The sequence below is a fragment of the Procambarus clarkii genome, chromosome 42 (genome assembly GCF_040958095.1).
Source record: "Procambarus clarkii isolate CNS0578487 chromosome 42, FALCON_Pclarkii_2.0, whole genome shotgun sequence".
Taxonomy (NCBI): Eukaryota; Metazoa; Arthropoda; class Malacostraca; order Decapoda; family Cambaridae; genus Procambarus; species Procambarus clarkii.
Window position 1 is genome coordinate 25,496,963 of NC_091191.1, and position 18,759 is coordinate 25,515,721.

The 18,759-nt window shown below is 41.4% G+C and overlaps 1 protein-coding gene across 1 annotated transcript in view; it reads left to right on the plus strand.

The window, feature by feature from the left end:
- LOC123770365 (putative neural-cadherin 2) overlaps positions 1–18,759 on the plus strand; it is a 776,166-nt gene that overhangs the window by 509,503 nt on the left and 247,904 nt on the right. Inside the window, 3 exon segments of the mRNA XM_069339955.1 lie at positions 5,149–5,382; positions 7,279–7,442; positions 8,240–8,401. Of these exon segments, the coding sequence (XP_069196056.1) occupies positions 5,149–5,382; positions 7,279–7,442; positions 8,240–8,401 (560 nt within the window).

Consider the following 18,759-nt stretch of genomic DNA (forward strand, 5'->3'; position numbering starts at 1 on the left):
TTCCGAATACAGGAATGTTTTCGCAAACACGTCATTTTGACATTACGTGAAGCAAGCAGTTAATAATAATAATAATAATAATAATTTTTATTTAGGTAAGGTACATACATAAAGAGATTTTACAAAGTTTGTTGGCTTTATAGATAGAGCTAGTACATAGAATGCCTAAAGCCACTATTACGCAAAGCGTTTCGGGCAGAATTTGTTGTAGCCGGTGGATTCATGGATGTTTGTTGCACATTTGCAGCTGTGAAATAAACGTGTTGTCCATTTTCATGTTTAAAAAAAAAAATAATAACGAAATATTTCAATTCAAACGCCGAACAATTGGCACAGCTCAATTTCACCACCAATTGCATTGAAAAATAAGAAGAACAGGACAAAAAACGGAATGAAAAAATGAAAAAAGAAACAAATAAGCTACACCCACGAAATGAACGGTATGGTAAACAACACAGCTCAATTCCAACGCAATGTCACGCAAAATAATTAAATCAAAATGAAAATAAGTCAAAGAAATCAATGAAAATTCAATATATCAATGCAATCGGAAACATTGAAGTTGAATCGTAACATATCTTGTATATCGTATGTTGCTCTTACGTGCAACAGATGGCGCTGTTTTTCAAAAAAATGCATATTTTTACCTGTCACAGGTGTGGCATCTAAATAGTAGATATATCAAAACATTCACATATTCGAATGGAACGTTGTGTCAAGATTTTGAAGCAATCGGTGAAGAACTTTAAGAGATTACAGTGCGTATGTTGCTCATACGTCCTACAGATGGCTCTGCTCTTAAAAAACAAAACATGTTTTCTCTCGTCACAGGTGAGGCATGTATATAGTAGGTATATAAAAACACTCGCCTATTCGAATGCAATGTTGTTTCAAGATTTCAAAGCAATCAGTAATTTTTTTTATTAATACATTAGGTACATCTGCATTAGTGCAGCTACCCTAGACTATATGAAGTGGAGTACAGTGTGTCAAAACAGCTAACTAGATGATGCTAAAAAATCCCCATCACACAGGAAAGTTAGTCATACAGAGGCATGTGATAGGCAGCAATCATTAAAGAGATTTCGAAGATTTCCCTCACTTGAAAAACACACAAAAAACACAACTTTTCTCAAAAAGCATGTTTTTTCCCGTCACAGACGTGACATCTATATCGTATGTATATAAAAACCCGCTCAGATGCGAATGGAACGTTGTGTGAAAATTTCAAGGCAATTGGTGAAGAACTTTCGGAGATTAGCAATTTTGAACAAACGAACATTTCCATTTTTATTTATATAGATTGGCTTTCATTTTGTTTTTTAACTGCTTTTCTTATATTTTAGTGATGGGAACATCAGATCATTTAGGATTGCATTGGACGAGGGAGTGGGGAATGGTGGGGAGGACTAAGGGATGGGAGTGAGGGATGGTGGGAGGGCGAGGGGTCTGGGGAGGGGGTACTGGTGGGGAGGATGGGGTGGGGGGGTAAGGAAGGGGAGATGAAGAGGAGGACGAGGGGATAGGGAGGGAAAGATGGTGGGGAGGATGATGGGACGGTGGAGTGGGGAATGGTTAAAAGGACGAGGGGACGGTGGACTGGGGGATGGTGGGGAGGAAAAGGGGATGGGGGAAGGGGGAAATGGTGGGGAGGACGAGGGGATGGGTGAGTGAGGAATGGTTGGGAGGATGAGGGGACAGGTGAGGGGAGGGGGAGTGGTGGGGGAGGACTGGGAGACAGGGGAAGGTTGCTGTGGCTGGGTTCAGCTAGTTAATAAATAAATAAATAAATAAATAAAATAGTTAATAGTTCTTAACAGTTATTAACAGTTGAGAGGCAGGCCGAAGGAGCAGAGTTCAACCCCCCACAAGCACAACTAGGTGAATACACACACACACACCTGTGTGTGTGTGTGTGTCTTCCTGTGGAGGGAGACTCCATACACATTTTCAAATGTAGATATGATAGAACCAAGTTGGCTCAGGAATCTGTACACCAGTTAATTGACAGTTGAGTGTCAGGACAAAAGAGAGCTAATTCCCCGCAAGCACAACTAGGTGAGTACAGCAAGCTCAGAAAACACACACACACACACACACACACACACACACACACACACACACACACACACACACACACACACACACACACACACACACACACATACACACGTGGGAGCCTGTGGCCGAGCGGACAAAACGCTCGACACGGGATCCTGTGGTCCCGAGTTCGATCCCAGGCACCGGCGAAAAACGATGGGCAGAGTTTCTTTCACCCTATGCCCCTGTTACCTAGCAGTAAATAGATACCTGGGAATTAGTCAACTGTCACGGGCTGCTTCCTGGTGTGTGTGTCTGTGTGTGTGTGTGTGTGTCTGTGTGTGTGGGGTGTGGGGAAAAAATAGTAGTAGTAGTAGTAGTAGAAACAGTTGATTGGCAGTTAAGAGGCGGGCCAAAAGAACAGAACTCTTCCCAGGCAAGCAGAACTAGGTGAATACATCTAGGTGAATACAGGTATGCTGCACAGCCACATCAGGACAAAAACAACAGTAAAGGAACAGGTTATGAAATTAATGATTGAAGCACAAGGATTCACTACAAACGACAAGGAAGTGTGTGAGGAACTGAATAAGAAATTCGATGAGGTCTTCACCTTAGAGCAAGAAGAAATTCCAGAGATAAGAGAGGGAATAGCTAACCAGGAACCACTGGAAGAGGTTGAGATTACCAGCGGGGAAGTAAGGAAGTGTTTACTAGAGATGGATGTGACAAAGGCTATAGGCCCAGATGGAATTTCCCCTTTGATACTAAAGGAAGGAGCAGAAGAACTGTGCCTGCCACTCTCCATAGTGTATAACAAATCACTGGCAACAGGGGAACTGCCAGAAACTTGGAAAGCAGCTAACGTAGTCCCGATATACAAGAAAGGGGATAGACATGAGGCACTGAACAACAGGTCAGTGTCCCTGACCTGCATACCATGCAAGCTGATGGAGAAGATTGTGCGAAGAAAGCTAGTGGAACATCTGAAGAGAAAGAACTTTGTAACACAGCATCAACATGGGTTCAGGGATGGCAAGTCCTGCCTCACAGGGTTACTTGAATTCTACGACCAGGCAAAAAAAAATCAAGCTAAAAAGAGAAGGGTGGGCAGACTGCATATTTTTGGATTGCCAGAAAGACTTCGATACAGTACCACACAAGAGGCTAGGGAAAAAGCTGGAGAGGCAGGCTGGAGTGTAAGGGAAGGTACTCCATTGGATAAAGGAGTACCTAAGCAACAGGAGACAACGAGTCAAAGTGAGGGGTGAGGTCTCAGATTGGCGAGACGTTAAAAGTGGAGTCCCGCAGGGGTCAGTCCTTGGACCTATACTGTTTCTGATATATGTAAATGATCTTCCAGAGGGTACAGATTCGTTTCTCTCAATGTTTGTTGATGATGCAAAAATTATGAGGAGGATTGAAACAGAGGATGATAGTTGGAGGCTACAAGATGACCTAGACAGACTGAATGAATGGCCCAACAAATAGCTGTTGAAGTTCAACACGAGTAAATGCAAAGTAATGAAAATAGGCAGTGGAAACAGGAGGCCAGACACAGGATACAGAATAGGAGATGAAGTACTTAATGAGACGGACAGAGAGAAAGATCTAGGAGTTGATATCACACCAAGCCTGTCTCCTGAAGCCCACATAAAAAGAATAACGTCTGCGGCATATGCGAGGCTGGCTAACATCAGAACAGCCTTCAGAAACCTGTGTAAGGAATCATTCAGAATCTTGTACACCACATATGTAAGACCAATCCTGGAGTATGCGGCCCCGCCATGGAACCCGTACCTTGTCATGCACAAAACGATGCTGGAAAAAGTTCAAAGGTATGCCACTAGACTAGTCCAAGAGCTAAGAGGTATGAGTTACGAGGAAAGGCTGCGGGTAATGCGCCTTACGACACTGAAAGACAGAAGAGTAGGGGAGACATGATCACAAACTTCAAAATCCTCAAGGGAATCGACCGGGTAGACAAGGATAAACTATTCAACACTGGTGGTACTCGAACAAGGGGACACAGGTGGAAACTGAGTACCCACATGAGCCACAGAGACGTTAGAAAGAACTTTTTCAGTGTCAGAGTAGTTAACAGATGGAATGCATTAGGCAGTGATGTGGTGGAGGCAGACTCCATGCACAGTTTCATATGTAGGTATGATAGAGCCCAGTTTGCTCAGGAATCTGTACACCTGTTGAGAGGCTGAACCAAAGAGCCAAAGCTAAACCCCCGCAAGCACAAATAGGTGAGTACAAATAGGTGGGTACACGCACACACACACTATACATAAGTAGTACGTCGTGTCGAGTCATATATATACGACTAATATAGTAAACATGTGCGCTATACTAGGCCTATGAATATTTAAGTTTATTAGCTTTATTTTTTCAACTGTATAGAGTGAATAGATAGTATAACTTTATACCATGGTGCACATGGTTACAAAACATACCATCTAAAAAGAAAAAGAAAACGGAACTATCAGGAGAAGCGCCAAACTGTTACGACTATATAGCACTAGGAAGGGGTCAGAATAATGGTTTAGGCTGGGACGGGGGAAAGGAATGGTGCCCAATCACTTGGACGGTCGGGAATTGAACGGCGACCTGCATGAAGCAAGACCGTTGCTCTACCGTTCAGCGCAAGTGGTTGAACGGTAGATCGAGAATGGTTTGGAATATTCTCCATTAAACAAGATAATGGTCTGGAATATTGCAGTGCAAAGTGGTCCTGCATCGTAATTATTTGTATAGGGAGTTCTGTTTTGTTATTGGTTAAATAGTGTGGGTACATACCTGTTAGGTCCTGCCCTGTGTTTGGTTGTACGTTGAGGGATACATACACACTGCCCTTCATTTTATAATTAAAATGCATAATACTTCGAAAAGTGTTGGGGGAGCTAAGATACCTTGTGCAGGAGAGTGGAACACGAGTGTATAGCTCTTCGGAACTTTTGGACTTGGATAAAATTTATCTATCTTTTTCAAAAGCTAATCTAAATGAACTACTGTACCATCTTCTGAACAGTGTCAAATTAGCTGATATATTACGATTGTTTTAAAGTTTGTATCAGGACTGATATGTTTGACCATTGGCAGGAGCGTCTGTGGTGCAGGTGGTAGCCACGGACCACGACGACCCCCAGGAGGCAGACAACGCCAAGGTGACGTACTCGCTGGAGAAGAACGCCGTGGACGAGTCGAGCGGGAGCCCCATCTTCAGCATCGACAGTCAGCTGGGGCTCATCACCACGGCGCTCTGTTGCCTCGACCGCGAGAAGACTCAACGGTACACCGTCCAGGTTGTGGCCACTGACGGCGGTGGCCTCAAGGGTGAGTGTACCGCAGGAAGCTTCTTTAGTAGTGAACCGCAGCTAGCGTTTTGGATTAATATACTATGGGGTTTTCTAGTGGTACCGAAGGGGACTAGAGTGCATTTACCAAATATATGTTGTGTAGTATTCAACAGTTGGCACCCATGACGTGTCAACCACAAGATAGTGTACCGCAGTTACTGAAAAGCTTGTGAGAATATTAGAGGAAACTGCAAACGGCTGCTTGTCCCACGCGAGACAATTTCTGGTGATACCTGTCCAAGCTCGTATGTAAATGTTTGTCTAATCACTACGTAAAACAAATCAACGAGAACCCCGATTGTTATGTTACCAGGTGTTTTGTTCCATAAACATCCAACCCTACTTCCAAACCGGTTATTTTCCAGTTCTTTTAAACATATCCAGTTAGCATCTATTCTTTCGTGTTCTAAATTATGTCTATATATTTAGTTAATATATTTAGAAGTCAGCGATCCCAACCCGATGTAAAAGATAAAATTGCTAACAAGAATTATTTAGGCTTGTACCTCGTTGACCTCTGTGATCACCACGGAACGCAGGCGTACCTCGCTTCTCGGTGTATATACACTGAGAGTTTACTTGTGTCTTGGCCTTTGTTCACGATTATTGTATTTATGCTGGATTGTCACTCCAGCAGGTCACTGATTGTCCTTATGGAACCTTAACATTTACTGATTCCATAATACGCTTCCTTATCATTTTCTTTTTTATAAGGGAAGTATAAGTGTATACTGAGCAGTAATCCAAGTGGGACAGCACAACTATGATGTAAATCAGGAGTAATGATGTGGATTTCCTTGTTTTGACGGATGTCATATTGCACTGTTATCTTCCTTGCTGATATTGAGTTTACTTTAAGTTCACTGAACGGTTGATTTTAAGACATTATCGTCACAAGATCCTTTACTTGTTACTGTTCTATAAGATCTTGTATATTCCTTTACTTGTTACTGTTCTATAAGATCTTGTATATTCCTTTACTTGTTACTGTTCTATAAGATCTTGTATATTCCTTTACTTGTTACTGTTCTATAACATCTTGTATATTCCTTTACTTGTTACTGTTCTATAACATCTTGTATATTCCTTTACTTGTTACTGTTCTATAAGATCTTGTATATTCAATCTAGTTGCAATTTTTTTTTAACTGTTGAATACCATATTACACTTTAATTTGCCAACTTGAAAATGTTTTGGGGGAAACATTTATAGTTTTTCTGAGTTTTCTATAGTAAAATATCTCGTGCTGATTTTGGTACTACCTGTGAAGGATAACACAAAGCTGTGGCTTGTGGTTTTGTCTGCTACGACTGCATTTTTTTAACTGTTAATCTGTGTGACTTGTTAATAAGGGAGCAGAATATTCAGCGAATCACTCTGACACTTGCATGTGGACCTCATTTTATTAGCGATAGATACCTTTGAAAATTCCTTCGAAAATTCTCGTGTATTCCACATCTACATTTTTTTCCTATGGCTTTCGTGATTTTATGTATTTAGTAATTGTGAATGGCAGGATTTTCCTCCTCTAAATCCACGTTGACCTGCGTTTTGTAATTCGTGTTACTTTTCGATAAATCCTGAAATTTATCACCAAATCTCTCTTGAAATAACGTTTCCTCGAAAAGTCGATATATGTGGTCATCTCACTAGTGTATAAAAAAATGTTTCATGTTATATGTGATACTTCGAATCGCTTCCATTCCTCTCCTTCCCTTCTTGTGCTAAGTGTCTGAGGTACTTCTCTCCCAGTACTGGGACACGAGCGGTGTCAAGTGTCTCTCAGACCTGTCTCTCTTCCGCAGTGACAGTGACAAGGGTGCCCCTGAACCCCTTTTTCCTGCCCCTGAACCTCTTTTTCCTTCCCCTGCAGGGACAGGGACGGTAGTGGTGGAGGTGGGGGACGTGAACGATGTGCCGCCAAGGTTCTCGCGGCCAGAGTGGACGCTGGACGTGTCTGAGAGTCTGACCCTGGACCAAGTCCTCGCCACCCTCACCGTCGTCGATCAGGACGTCTCCAACAACTTCTCCTTCAGGGTCAGTTCTTCTCCCCCCATACCTGACCTTAAGGGTCAGTTCTTCTCCCCCCACACCTGACCTTTAGGGTCAGTTCTTCTCCCCCCACACCTGACCTTCAGGGTCAGTTCTTCTTCCCCCACACCTGACCTTTAGGGTCAGTTCCTTCCCCCACATTTGACCTTCAGGACCAGTTCAACTCCCTCTCCACCCCTTCCCGACCACATATCTAACCTTCAATCAAGTGATGTTTCCAGATGGTGCCTGAAAACTTCGCAGATACTAATTATTTGGAAGCAAAATATTCTTTAAATGCTGTTCGTGACTCCCATTACCCTTGGTTAAAGACGCGGTATTCCTTTTAAGCGTATTGGAGACGAAGTAGGTCGAACTTACATTTGCACTTGTGTTTAGTGGTGTTAAATTCTCCAGCTAAATGGAGAATTTATATTAATTTCGTTCAAAATAATGAATATCATAATCTTGTACACGATGAATATGATGATAATTATATGGATAAAGAAATTGATAAAACTTTATATATGATTTATTTTATTACCTTTATTTGAAATCGGCTGCTCAATGGAAGAAAAATGAATGCATGAGTTTTCTATAATGCAAATATAATGTAACCTGGGAGTTAGTCAGCTGTCACGGGCTGCTTCCTGGGGGTGGAGGCCTGGTCGAGGACCGGGCCGCGGGGACACTAAAGCCCCGAAATCATCTCAAGATAACCTCAAGATAAGGTTGTCTGTGAGGAGATAACTTGTCTCACAGATGGTTTCTTGTGTGGGTGTATGAACCAGTGTTTCCTACAGGTGGTGCCTGGCAGTGGGCGTGGGTGGCAGATGTTCCGGGTGGAAGGTGGGCAAGGCCCAAGGGCAGCGCCCTGGGGAAACCTGAAGGCGACAGAACCTCTCGACTTCGAAGACCCCGATCACAGACGAGGATTCCGCTTCCAGGTTCAGGTTACCGACATGGTAGGTCTGTGTTGTCTTAAGGTGCTTTGAACACCTCAGTGTGTGTGTGTAATCACCTAGTTGTATTCACCTAGTTGTGTTTGCGGGGGTTGAGCTCTGGCTCTTTGGTCCCACCTCTCAACCGTCAATCAACAGGTGTACAGGTTCCTGAGCCTGTTGGGCTCTAACATATCTGCACTTGAAACTGCGTATGGAGTCAGCCTCCACCACATCACTTACTAATGCATTTCATTTGTCAACCACTCTGACACTAAAAAAGTTCTTTCTATTATCTCTGTGGGTTATTTGGGCACTCGGGTTCCACCTGTGTCCTCTAGTGCATGTGACACTTGTGTTAAATAGACTGTCTTTATCTACCCTATTGATTCCCTTGAGAATCTTGAATGTGGTGATCATGTCCCCCCTAACTCATCTGTCTTCCAGCGAAGTGAGGTTTAATTCCCGTAGTCTCTCCTCGTAGCTCATACCTCTCAGCTCGGATACTAGTCTGGTGGCAAACCTTTGAACCTTTTCCAGTTTAGTCTTATCCTTACCAGATGTGGACTCCGTGCTGGGGCTGCATACTCCAGGGTTGGCCCGCCTCTCAACTGATGGTTATATATATATATATATATATATATATATATATATATATATATATATATATATATATATATATATATATATATATATATATATATATATATATATATATATATATATATATATATATATATATATATGCATATGTCGTACCTAGTAGCCAGAACGCACTTCTCAGCCTACTATGCAAAGCCCGATTTGCCTAATAAGCCAAGTTTTCATGAATTAATGGTTTTTCGACTACCTAACCTACCTAACCTAACCTAACGTAACTTTTTCGGCTACCTAACCTAACCTAACCTATAAAGATAGGTTAGGTTAGGTTAGGGAGGGTTTGTTAGGTTCGGTCATATATCTACGTTAATTTTAACTCTAATAAAAAAAAATTGACCTGATACATAATGAAATGGGTAGCTTTATCATTTCATAAGAAAAAAAATAGAGAAAATATATTAATTCAGTAAAACTTGGCTTATTAGGCAAATCGGGCCTTGCATAGTAGGCTGAGAAGTGCGTTCTGGCTACTAGGTACGACACATATACATATATGTATATATATATATATATATATATATATATATATATATATATATATATATATATATATATATATATATATATATGTATATATATATACATATATATATATATATATATATATATATATATATATATATATATATATATATATATATATATATATATATATATGTGTGTGTGTGTGTGTGTCGTACCTAGTAGCCAGAACGCACTTCTCAGCCTACTATGCAAGGCCCGATTTGCCTAATAAGCCAAGTTTTCATGAATTAATTGTTTTTCGACTACCTAACCTACCTAACCTAACCTAACCTAACTTTTTCGGCTACCTAACCTAACCTAACCTAGGTTAGGTTACCTAACCTAAGTCTGTACGTGGGTGTGGGTATCTGGCTAATGATTCGCATATGTCGACCGTGCTCTCAGCCACAGCTCAGAATGGAAGCAAGTCGACGAAGAACTCTGTAGGGTAAGGCAGGTCCTAGTCAACAACGGCTTCTCCAATGGTTTCATCGAAGACATCATAAGAAGGAAAGTGAAACGCCATGCAACCTCTGAAGAGACAACTAACACAACACCTATACCCCCTATTAGACTATTTTACAGGAACTTCTTTTCCACAGCTCATAAAACGAAGGAAAGGGTCCTGAAAGATATTGTTAATAGAAACGTTATCCCTACAGACAAAAATCAGAGGATACAACTGACGATTTACTATAAAACCAGAGAAACGGACAGCCTACTCATGAGAAACTCTCCAGACACAAAGCAGAACGCTATAAAAGAGACCAACGTCGTCTATGCCTTCAAATGCCCTCTTGAGGATTGTAAGCTCCAAAAAACCAAGTATATAGGCAAGACAACAACATCTCTTTCTAGGCGTTTAACGATGCATAAACAACAGGGCTCCATTAAGGAACATATAATCTCTTCCCACAACCAAACCATCGCCAGAGAAATCCTTGTAAACAACACAGAAATCATCGATAGATACAGCGATAGCAGACGGCTTGACGTTTGCGAGGCACTACACATTAAAATGTCAACACCAGCAATCAACAGCCAACTAATGCACAACTATATTCTACCCACCTCAAGACTCCGCTCCAATATAGAAGCATCAAGAAATATGGACCAATAGGCTTTCAACAATCACTTCCATTCAATACCCATTGTTTCGTGTTCTGTCTTGTGTTGATGAAATTAATACCCTATTAATACCACCTCACCCCATCCACCTCACTCAAATGTAGATATAAACAAATCGGAGATGTGTAAGTTCTATTCAGTTGTGTTTGTGTTAACTAAAGTCTTTGAAAATGTAATAAGTTTTACGAAACGCGCTCAAGTGTCGCGTCAGACTAGAAATAAAAATGAATTTTGGAGAATTGATTTTTGAATTACCACCAACAGTTAAAAGAAATGTACGAAAGATTGAGAAAATTTGTGTTAGAATTATTAATCTTACTTTTTCGGTCATATTTAATAATATATATATATATATATATATATATATATATATATATATATATATATATATATATATATATATATATATATATATATATATATATATATATATATATATATATATATATGTCGTACCTAATAGCCAGAACGCACTTCTCAGCCTACTAGGTAGTAGGCATCCTTCAGTCTCGGGAGACTATGGAGTTGCGCCCTAGTTGTCAATCCTGGTGCAGCGTCTGGTGTGACTGATGAGGCCAATCCGAGAGTGGCAGTCCATCCCACACCGAGCACAAACGAAGTCCGATTCTGGTCTGTCTTCCTGGTTACCGGCTTTCCTTCTCTGTCTCTTTGCCTCCGATTCCTTGGCAAGTGACTCCTCGAACTTGGAGAGACCTCGTTGAACAGACTGCCTCCAGGCTGAACGGTCTGCAGCCAGTGTCTCCCATATAGCAAGATCGACGTCCATGGCTTTCAGGTCCCTTTTGCATACGTCTTTGTACCGTAGCTGGGGCTTGCCTACTGGACGCTTTCCCTGCCTCAGCTCTCCATACAGGAGATCCTTGGGGATCCTGCCGTCGCCCATTCGCACAACGTGCCCGAGCCAGCGCATTCGTCTCTGTTTCAGCATTGTGTACATGCTGGTGATTCTTGCTCTCCCCAAGACGTTGTTGTTTGTCACCTTGTCCTGCCAGGTGATGTCCAAGATGTGTCTAAGGCAGCGCATGTGGTAGGCATTCAGCCGTCTTTCCTGACGGGCACGGAGTGTCCAAGACTCACTGCCATAAAGGAGAGTGCTCAGGACACAGGCTCTGTAAACCTGAATCTTAGTATACTCAGTCAGCCTATTGTTGGCCCACACTCTCTTTGTCAGTTTGGACATGGTAGTAGATGCCTTACCGATGCGTTTGTTTAGCTCCGTATCAAGAGAGAGGGAGTCAGAGATTGTGGAGCCCAGGTACACGAAGTCGTGAACAACTTCCAGTTTGGAATCAGAGATGCCGATGTCAGGTGGGGAGTCCACTCCTTGTCCCATGACTTGTGTTTTCTTCAGACTGATGGTGAGTCCGAAAGCCTGAGAGGCCTCGCTGAAGCGGGTTATGAGCCGTTGGAGGTCTTCAGCTGAGTGGGCAGTGACTGCTGCGTCGTCGGCAAAGAGGAAGTCGCGCAGACACCTCAGCCGAACCTTTGTCTTGGCTCTCAGCCTGGCGAGGTTAAAGAGCTTCCCATCCGACCTGGTCCGGAGGTAAATGCCTTCCGTGACAGATCCGAAGGCGTGCCGCAGCATAACTGCGAAGAAAATCCCGAATAGGGTTGGAGCCAGTACGCAGCCCTGCTTTACTCCACTTCGGATGTCAAAGGCGCCTGATGTTAGGCCATCAAAGACCACGGTGCCCCTCATGTTCTCATGGAAAGATCTGATGATGCTGAGGAGCCTGGGTGGGCATCCGATCTTGGGGAGGATCTTGAACAGGCCATCCCTGCTGACGAGGTCGAAGGCCTTCGTCAGGTCTATGAAGGCTACAAAGAGTGGCTGCTTCTGTTCCCTGCATTTCTCCTGCAGTTGTCTGAGGGAAAAGACCATGTCGATGGTGGACCTGCCAGCTCTGAATCCACATTGTGATTCTGGATAAACTCTCTCTGCAAGTACTTGGAGCCTCTTCAATGCGACTCGAGCAAACAGCTTTCCGACAATACTGAGGAGGGAGATTCCACGGTAGTTGTTGCAGTCGCCCCTGTCACCTTTATTCTTATACAGTGTGACGATGTTGGCATCCCTCATGTCCTGTGGCACCTCTCCTTCTTCCCAGCAGAGGCAGAGAATTTCGTGCAGCTCCATGAGCAGGCTTCCTCTGCAGCACTTCAAGGTCTCAGCAGGAATGCCATCTTTGCCAGGAGCTTTACCAGAAGCAAGGGAGTCTAGGGCATCGCTGAGTTCTTCCAGGGTCGGTTCACTGTCGAGCTCCATTAACACAGGCAGACACTCAATGGCGCTCAGGGCATCTTCGGTGACCACATTGTCCCTGGCGTATAGCTCAGAGTAGTGCTCGACCCAGCGCTTCAGCTGCAGTGTCTGGTCCTGAATCACCTCGCCAGTGGCAGATTTCAGAGGAGCGGTCTTCCTCTTGATTGGGCCAAGGGCCTGCTTGATGCCGTCATACATTCCCCTTACATTGCCTGTATCCGCTGCAGTCTGTATCTGGGAGCAGAGCTGGAGCCAATAGTTGTTGGCACATCGCCTGGCGCTCTGCTGCACTTTGCAGCGGACGGCCCGAAGGATCTGTAAGTTGCGCCGACTTGGGCAGGCTTTGTAGGCTGCCAAGGCGTTTCTCTTCTCTTCGATTACAGGTGTCATCTCTTCCGAGTGAGCCTCGAACCAGTCTGCCGACCTGCTGGTCTTCTTGCCAAAGGTGGAAATGGCAGCGTTGAACACAGCGTCTCTGAAGTGCTCCCATCTTTTACAGGCAGTGACCCCAGCTGGGCCAGGAAGAGCTTCCTCGAGCACGTGTGCAAAATCTTCCACCTTGTCCTGGTTGCGGGTCTTGGTGGTGTCGATGCGAGGTCTGCCCGCCTTTTTCGAGTGATGAATCTTCTTTGGTTGCATCTTGACCCTGCTACATACCAGGGAGTGGTCGGTGTCACAGACAGCACTCTGGTAGCTACGCGTAATCTTGACGCTGGGTAGACTTGCACGCCTGGTAAGAATCAGGTCAAGCTGGTGCCAGTGCTTGGATCTGGGGTGTCTCCAAGATACTCGGTGTTGAGGCTTTGTGCCGAAGAACGTGTTGGTGACACAAAGACCATGAAGGCAGCAGAGTTCTAGCAGACGTTGCCCGTTCTCATTCATCCTTCCTATGCCGAATTGACCCAGGCAAGTGGGCCAAATGTTGTGCTCGGCACCCACTCTGGCGTTGAAGTCGCCGAGGATGAACAGTGGCTCCTTTACAGGGATTCTCGCTATGACTCTGTTGAGGTCATCGTAGAATTTTTCCTTTGCCTCTGCTGGAGAAGTCAGGGTTGGTGCATATGCACTAATTACATTGACTGGTCCTGTTTGGGAGTACAGTTGCAGAGACAGAATTCGTTCGGTTTCCCCCATCGGTGGCATAATGTGTCCCAACAGTGCATTCCTGACGGCGAATCCCACACCATGTTCTCTGGTCTCATCTGGAGGTTTTCCTTGCCAGAAGAAAGAGAAGGTCCTCTCTCTCACAGATCCTGATCCTGGGAGCCTGGTCTCTTGGAGAGCAACAATATCCATCTGCAGCTTGCTCAGCTCCCTATCGATGATTGCTGTTTTTCGGGCGTCATTGATTTCTTGCAGGTCGTCAGAGAAACCTGGTGTCAGTGTCCTGACGTTCCATGTGCCCAGCTTTAGGGCAGTTGATATTTTCTTCTTTGGTTTGGTATTGCTTGGTGCAAAGTTGTCGGGCCGCTTGTCAGTTTTCACCCTAAACCCCACGCACCCAGTGAGGTTAACTGACCGTGGCGAGGCAACACCTTATTGGCTGGGGTTTGCCCAGCTTGAGGCGGGCGGTAGCTGCCCAGTGGGGCGCGATGACCCCTCCCACCGTCGGAAGCAACCCCTGGCGTCACACTCTTCGCCAATCGAGCAGAAGACTTAAAACCGGTAGACTGTCGCTTCCCGTGTTGGTTCGACGCTGTGAGGCGAAGCTGGAGTGTCCTCTCCAGGGCGCAAAGCCTGGGTAGGTAGATATGGAGGAGAAGCTGTTACCCATGCAGCAGGTCCCCCCTCTCCACGTTGCTGAAATTATCCAATAGAGAGGCAAATGCCAATACGCATGGTTCCAGCAACGTCGCAGGAGCTGCCAGAACGAGGTCGACGTCAACGACATATATATATATATATATATATATATATATATATATATATATATATATATATATATATATATATATATATATATATATATATATATATATATATATATAGTAGCCAGTAGCCAGAACGGACTTCTAGGCCTACTATGCAAGGCCCGATTTGCCTAATAAGCCAAGTTTTCCTGAATTAATATATTTTCTCTAATTTTTTTCTTATGAAATGATAAAGATACCCATTTCATTGTGTATGAGGTCAATTTTTTATTATTGAAGTTAAAATTAACGTAGATATATCACCGAACCTAACCAACCCTACCTAACCTAACCTAACCTATCTTCATAGGTTAGGTTAGGTTAGGTAGCCGAAAAAGTTAGGTTAGGTTAGGTTAGGTAGGTTAGGTAGTCGAAAAACAATTCATGAAAACTTGGCTTATTAGGCAAATGGGGCCTTGCATAATAGGCTGAGACGTGCGTTCTGGCTACTAGGTACGACATATATATATATATATATATATATATATATATATATATATATATATATATCGTACCTAGTTGCCAGAACGCAGTTTTCGGCCTTCTATGCATGGTCGGATTTGCCTAATAGGCTAAGTGATTTTCTTTATTTTCAACCAGGTTTTTTCCTGAATATGTTGAATACGCCGAGTACTGCGTTCTGGCTACTAGGTACTATATATGTGTGTGTATATATATATATATATATATATATATATATATATATATATATATATATATGTCGTACCTAGTAGCCAGAACTCACTTCTCAGCCTACTATTCAAGGCCCGATTTGCCTAATAAGCCAAGTTTTCCTGAATTAATATATTTACTATAATTTTTTTCTTATGAAATGATAAAGCAACCCTTTTCTCTATGTATGAGGTCAATTTTTTTTTATTGGAGTTAAAATTAACGTAGATATATGACCGAACCTAACCAACCCTACCTAACCTAACCTAACCTATATTTATAGGTAAGGTTAGGTTAGGTAGCCAAAAAAAGCTAGGTTAGGTTAGGTTAGGTAGGTTAGGTAGACGAAAAAACATTAATTCATGAAAACTTGGCTTATTAGGCAAATCGGGCCTTGAATAGTAGGCTGAGAAGTGCGTTCTGGCTATTAGGTACGACATATATATATATATATATATATATATATATATATATATATATATATATATATATATATGTATATATATTGGTGTATACTGGCAGCAGGTTTTCTTTCAAACATGTTTCATTGAATATGACCGCATATTCTGTATTTATTATTTTCTGGTTTAGGGCTTCTATCCCTCTAACTATTTTCTTAGCATCAGGGCTTAATTGAAATAGGAGTTCTCCAAAACTCATTTTCGTACTTTTAAGGTGAAGAAAAGAAGTGATTTACTATAGAGTCTATTACACTTATTTGTATAATTTGCACGACGTTTCGAACCTCCATGGTTCATTCTCAAGTGAACAGATCTTACAATACTAGTTGATTTTATACCCGCATTAGGTCAGGTGATAATACAATGAAGGTGAAAACATGGGGGGATACATAAGGGATAAACATAGGGGCTGCAGAAGGCTTATTGGCCCATACGAGGCATCTCCTATCTAAACACAAAGATTAATCCAGTGTAATTGGCCTGTTATGTTGGACATTGTCTTCTGTGTTGGCATCGATATGTTCTTGTCTTGTCCTTACTCTCATGGTGGGTAGAGTAAATAGTTCCGTGATTTGGGTGTTCATGGTAGGTCGCTCTATTCTTATGTGAATTGCCTTAAGAATTTGTAATCTTCTTGAATCTTGGGTTTTGTCTATTATGCAAGTATTCTTGTTCAACATTTCTCTTGTTAGAGTAATGTCATGGGCTTGTCTCATGTGATTCCTAGGGGCACCAGATTGAAGATGGCATGTCAAACGCCTCGTCAGCTTGGTCGACGTCATACCTATGTACTTACATTGAAGGTTACATCCTTCGTGGGGGCAAGTGTACATGTATACAACGCTTGACTGCTGTAGAGGGTTCTCCGTTGGCTTCGGGCTGTTTTTGATAAGGAGTTCGGAAGTCTTCTTGGTGTATATATATATATATAATATATATATATATATATATATATATATATATATATATATATATATATAAATATATAAATATATATATATATATATATATATATATATATATATATATATATATATATATATATATATATATATATATATATATATATGTCGTACCTAGTAGCCAGAACGCACTTCTCAGCCTACTATGCAAGGCCCGATTTGCCTAATAAGCCAAGTTTTCATGAATTATTATATTTTCTCTAATTTTTTCTTATGAAATGATAAAGCTACCCATTTCATTATGTATGAGGTCAATTTTTATTTATTGGAGTTAAAATTAACATAGATATATGACCGAACCTAACCAACCCTACCAAACCTAACCTCACCTATCTTTATAGGTTAGGTTAGGTTAGGTAGCAGAAAAAGTTAGGTTAGGTTAGGTTAGGTAGGTTAGGTAGTCGAAAAAAAATTATTTCATGAAAACTTGGCCTATTAGGCAAATTGGGCCTTGCATAGTAGGCTGAGAAGTGCGTTCTGGCTACTAGGTACGACATATATATATATATATATATATATATATATATATATATATATATATATATATATATATATATATATATATATATATGTATATATGTCGTACCTAGTAGCCAGAATGCACTTCTCAGCCTAATATGCAAGGCCCGATTTGCCTAATAAGCCAAGTTTTCATGAATTAATATATTTTCTCTAATTTTTTTCTTATGAAATGATAAAGCTACCCATTTCATTATGTATGAGGTAAAAAAATTTTTATTGGAGTTAAAATTAACGTAGATATATGACCGAACCTAACCAACCCTACTTAACCTAACCTATCCTATCTTTATAGGTTAGGTTAGATTAGGTAGCCGAAAAAGTTAGGTTAGGTTAGGTTATGTAGGTTAGGTAGTCGAAAAAACATTAATTCATGAAAACTTGGCTTATTATGCAAATCGGGCCTTGCATATTAGGCTGAGAAGTGCGTTCTGGCTACTAGGTACGACATATAAACATATATATATATATATATATATATATATATATATATATATATATATATATATATATATATATATATATGTCGTACCTAGTAGCCAGAACGCACTTCTCAGCCTACTATGCAAGGCCCGATTTGCCTAATAAGCCAACTTTTCATGAATTAATTGTTTTTCGACGACCTAACCTACCTAACCTAACCTAACCTAACTTTTTCGGCTACCTAACCTAACCTAACCTATAAAGATAGGTTAGGTTAGGTTAGGTAAGGTTGGTTAGGTTCGGTCATATATCTACGTTAATTTTAACTCCAATAAAAAAAAATTGACCTCATACATAATGAAATGGGTAGCTTTATTATTTCATAAGAAAAAAATTAGAGAAAACATATTAATTCAGGAAAACTTGGCTTATTAGGCAAATCGGGCCTTGCATACTAGTCCAAAAAGTGCGTTCTGGCTACTAGGTACGACATATATATATATATATATATATATATATATATATATATATATATATATATATATATATATATATATATATATATATATATATATATATATATATATATATATATGTCGTACCTAGTAGCCAGAACGCACTTCTCAGCCTAATATGCAAGGCCCGATTTGCCTAATAAGCCAAGTTTTCATGAATTAATTGTTTTTCGATTACCTAACCTACCTAACCTAACCTAACCTAACCTAACTTTTTCGGTTACCTAACCTAACCTAACCTATAAAGATAGGTTAGGTTAGGTTAGGTTAGGTAGGGTTGGTTAGGTTCGGTCATATATCTACGTTAAATTTTAACTCCAATAAAAAAAATTGACCTCATACAT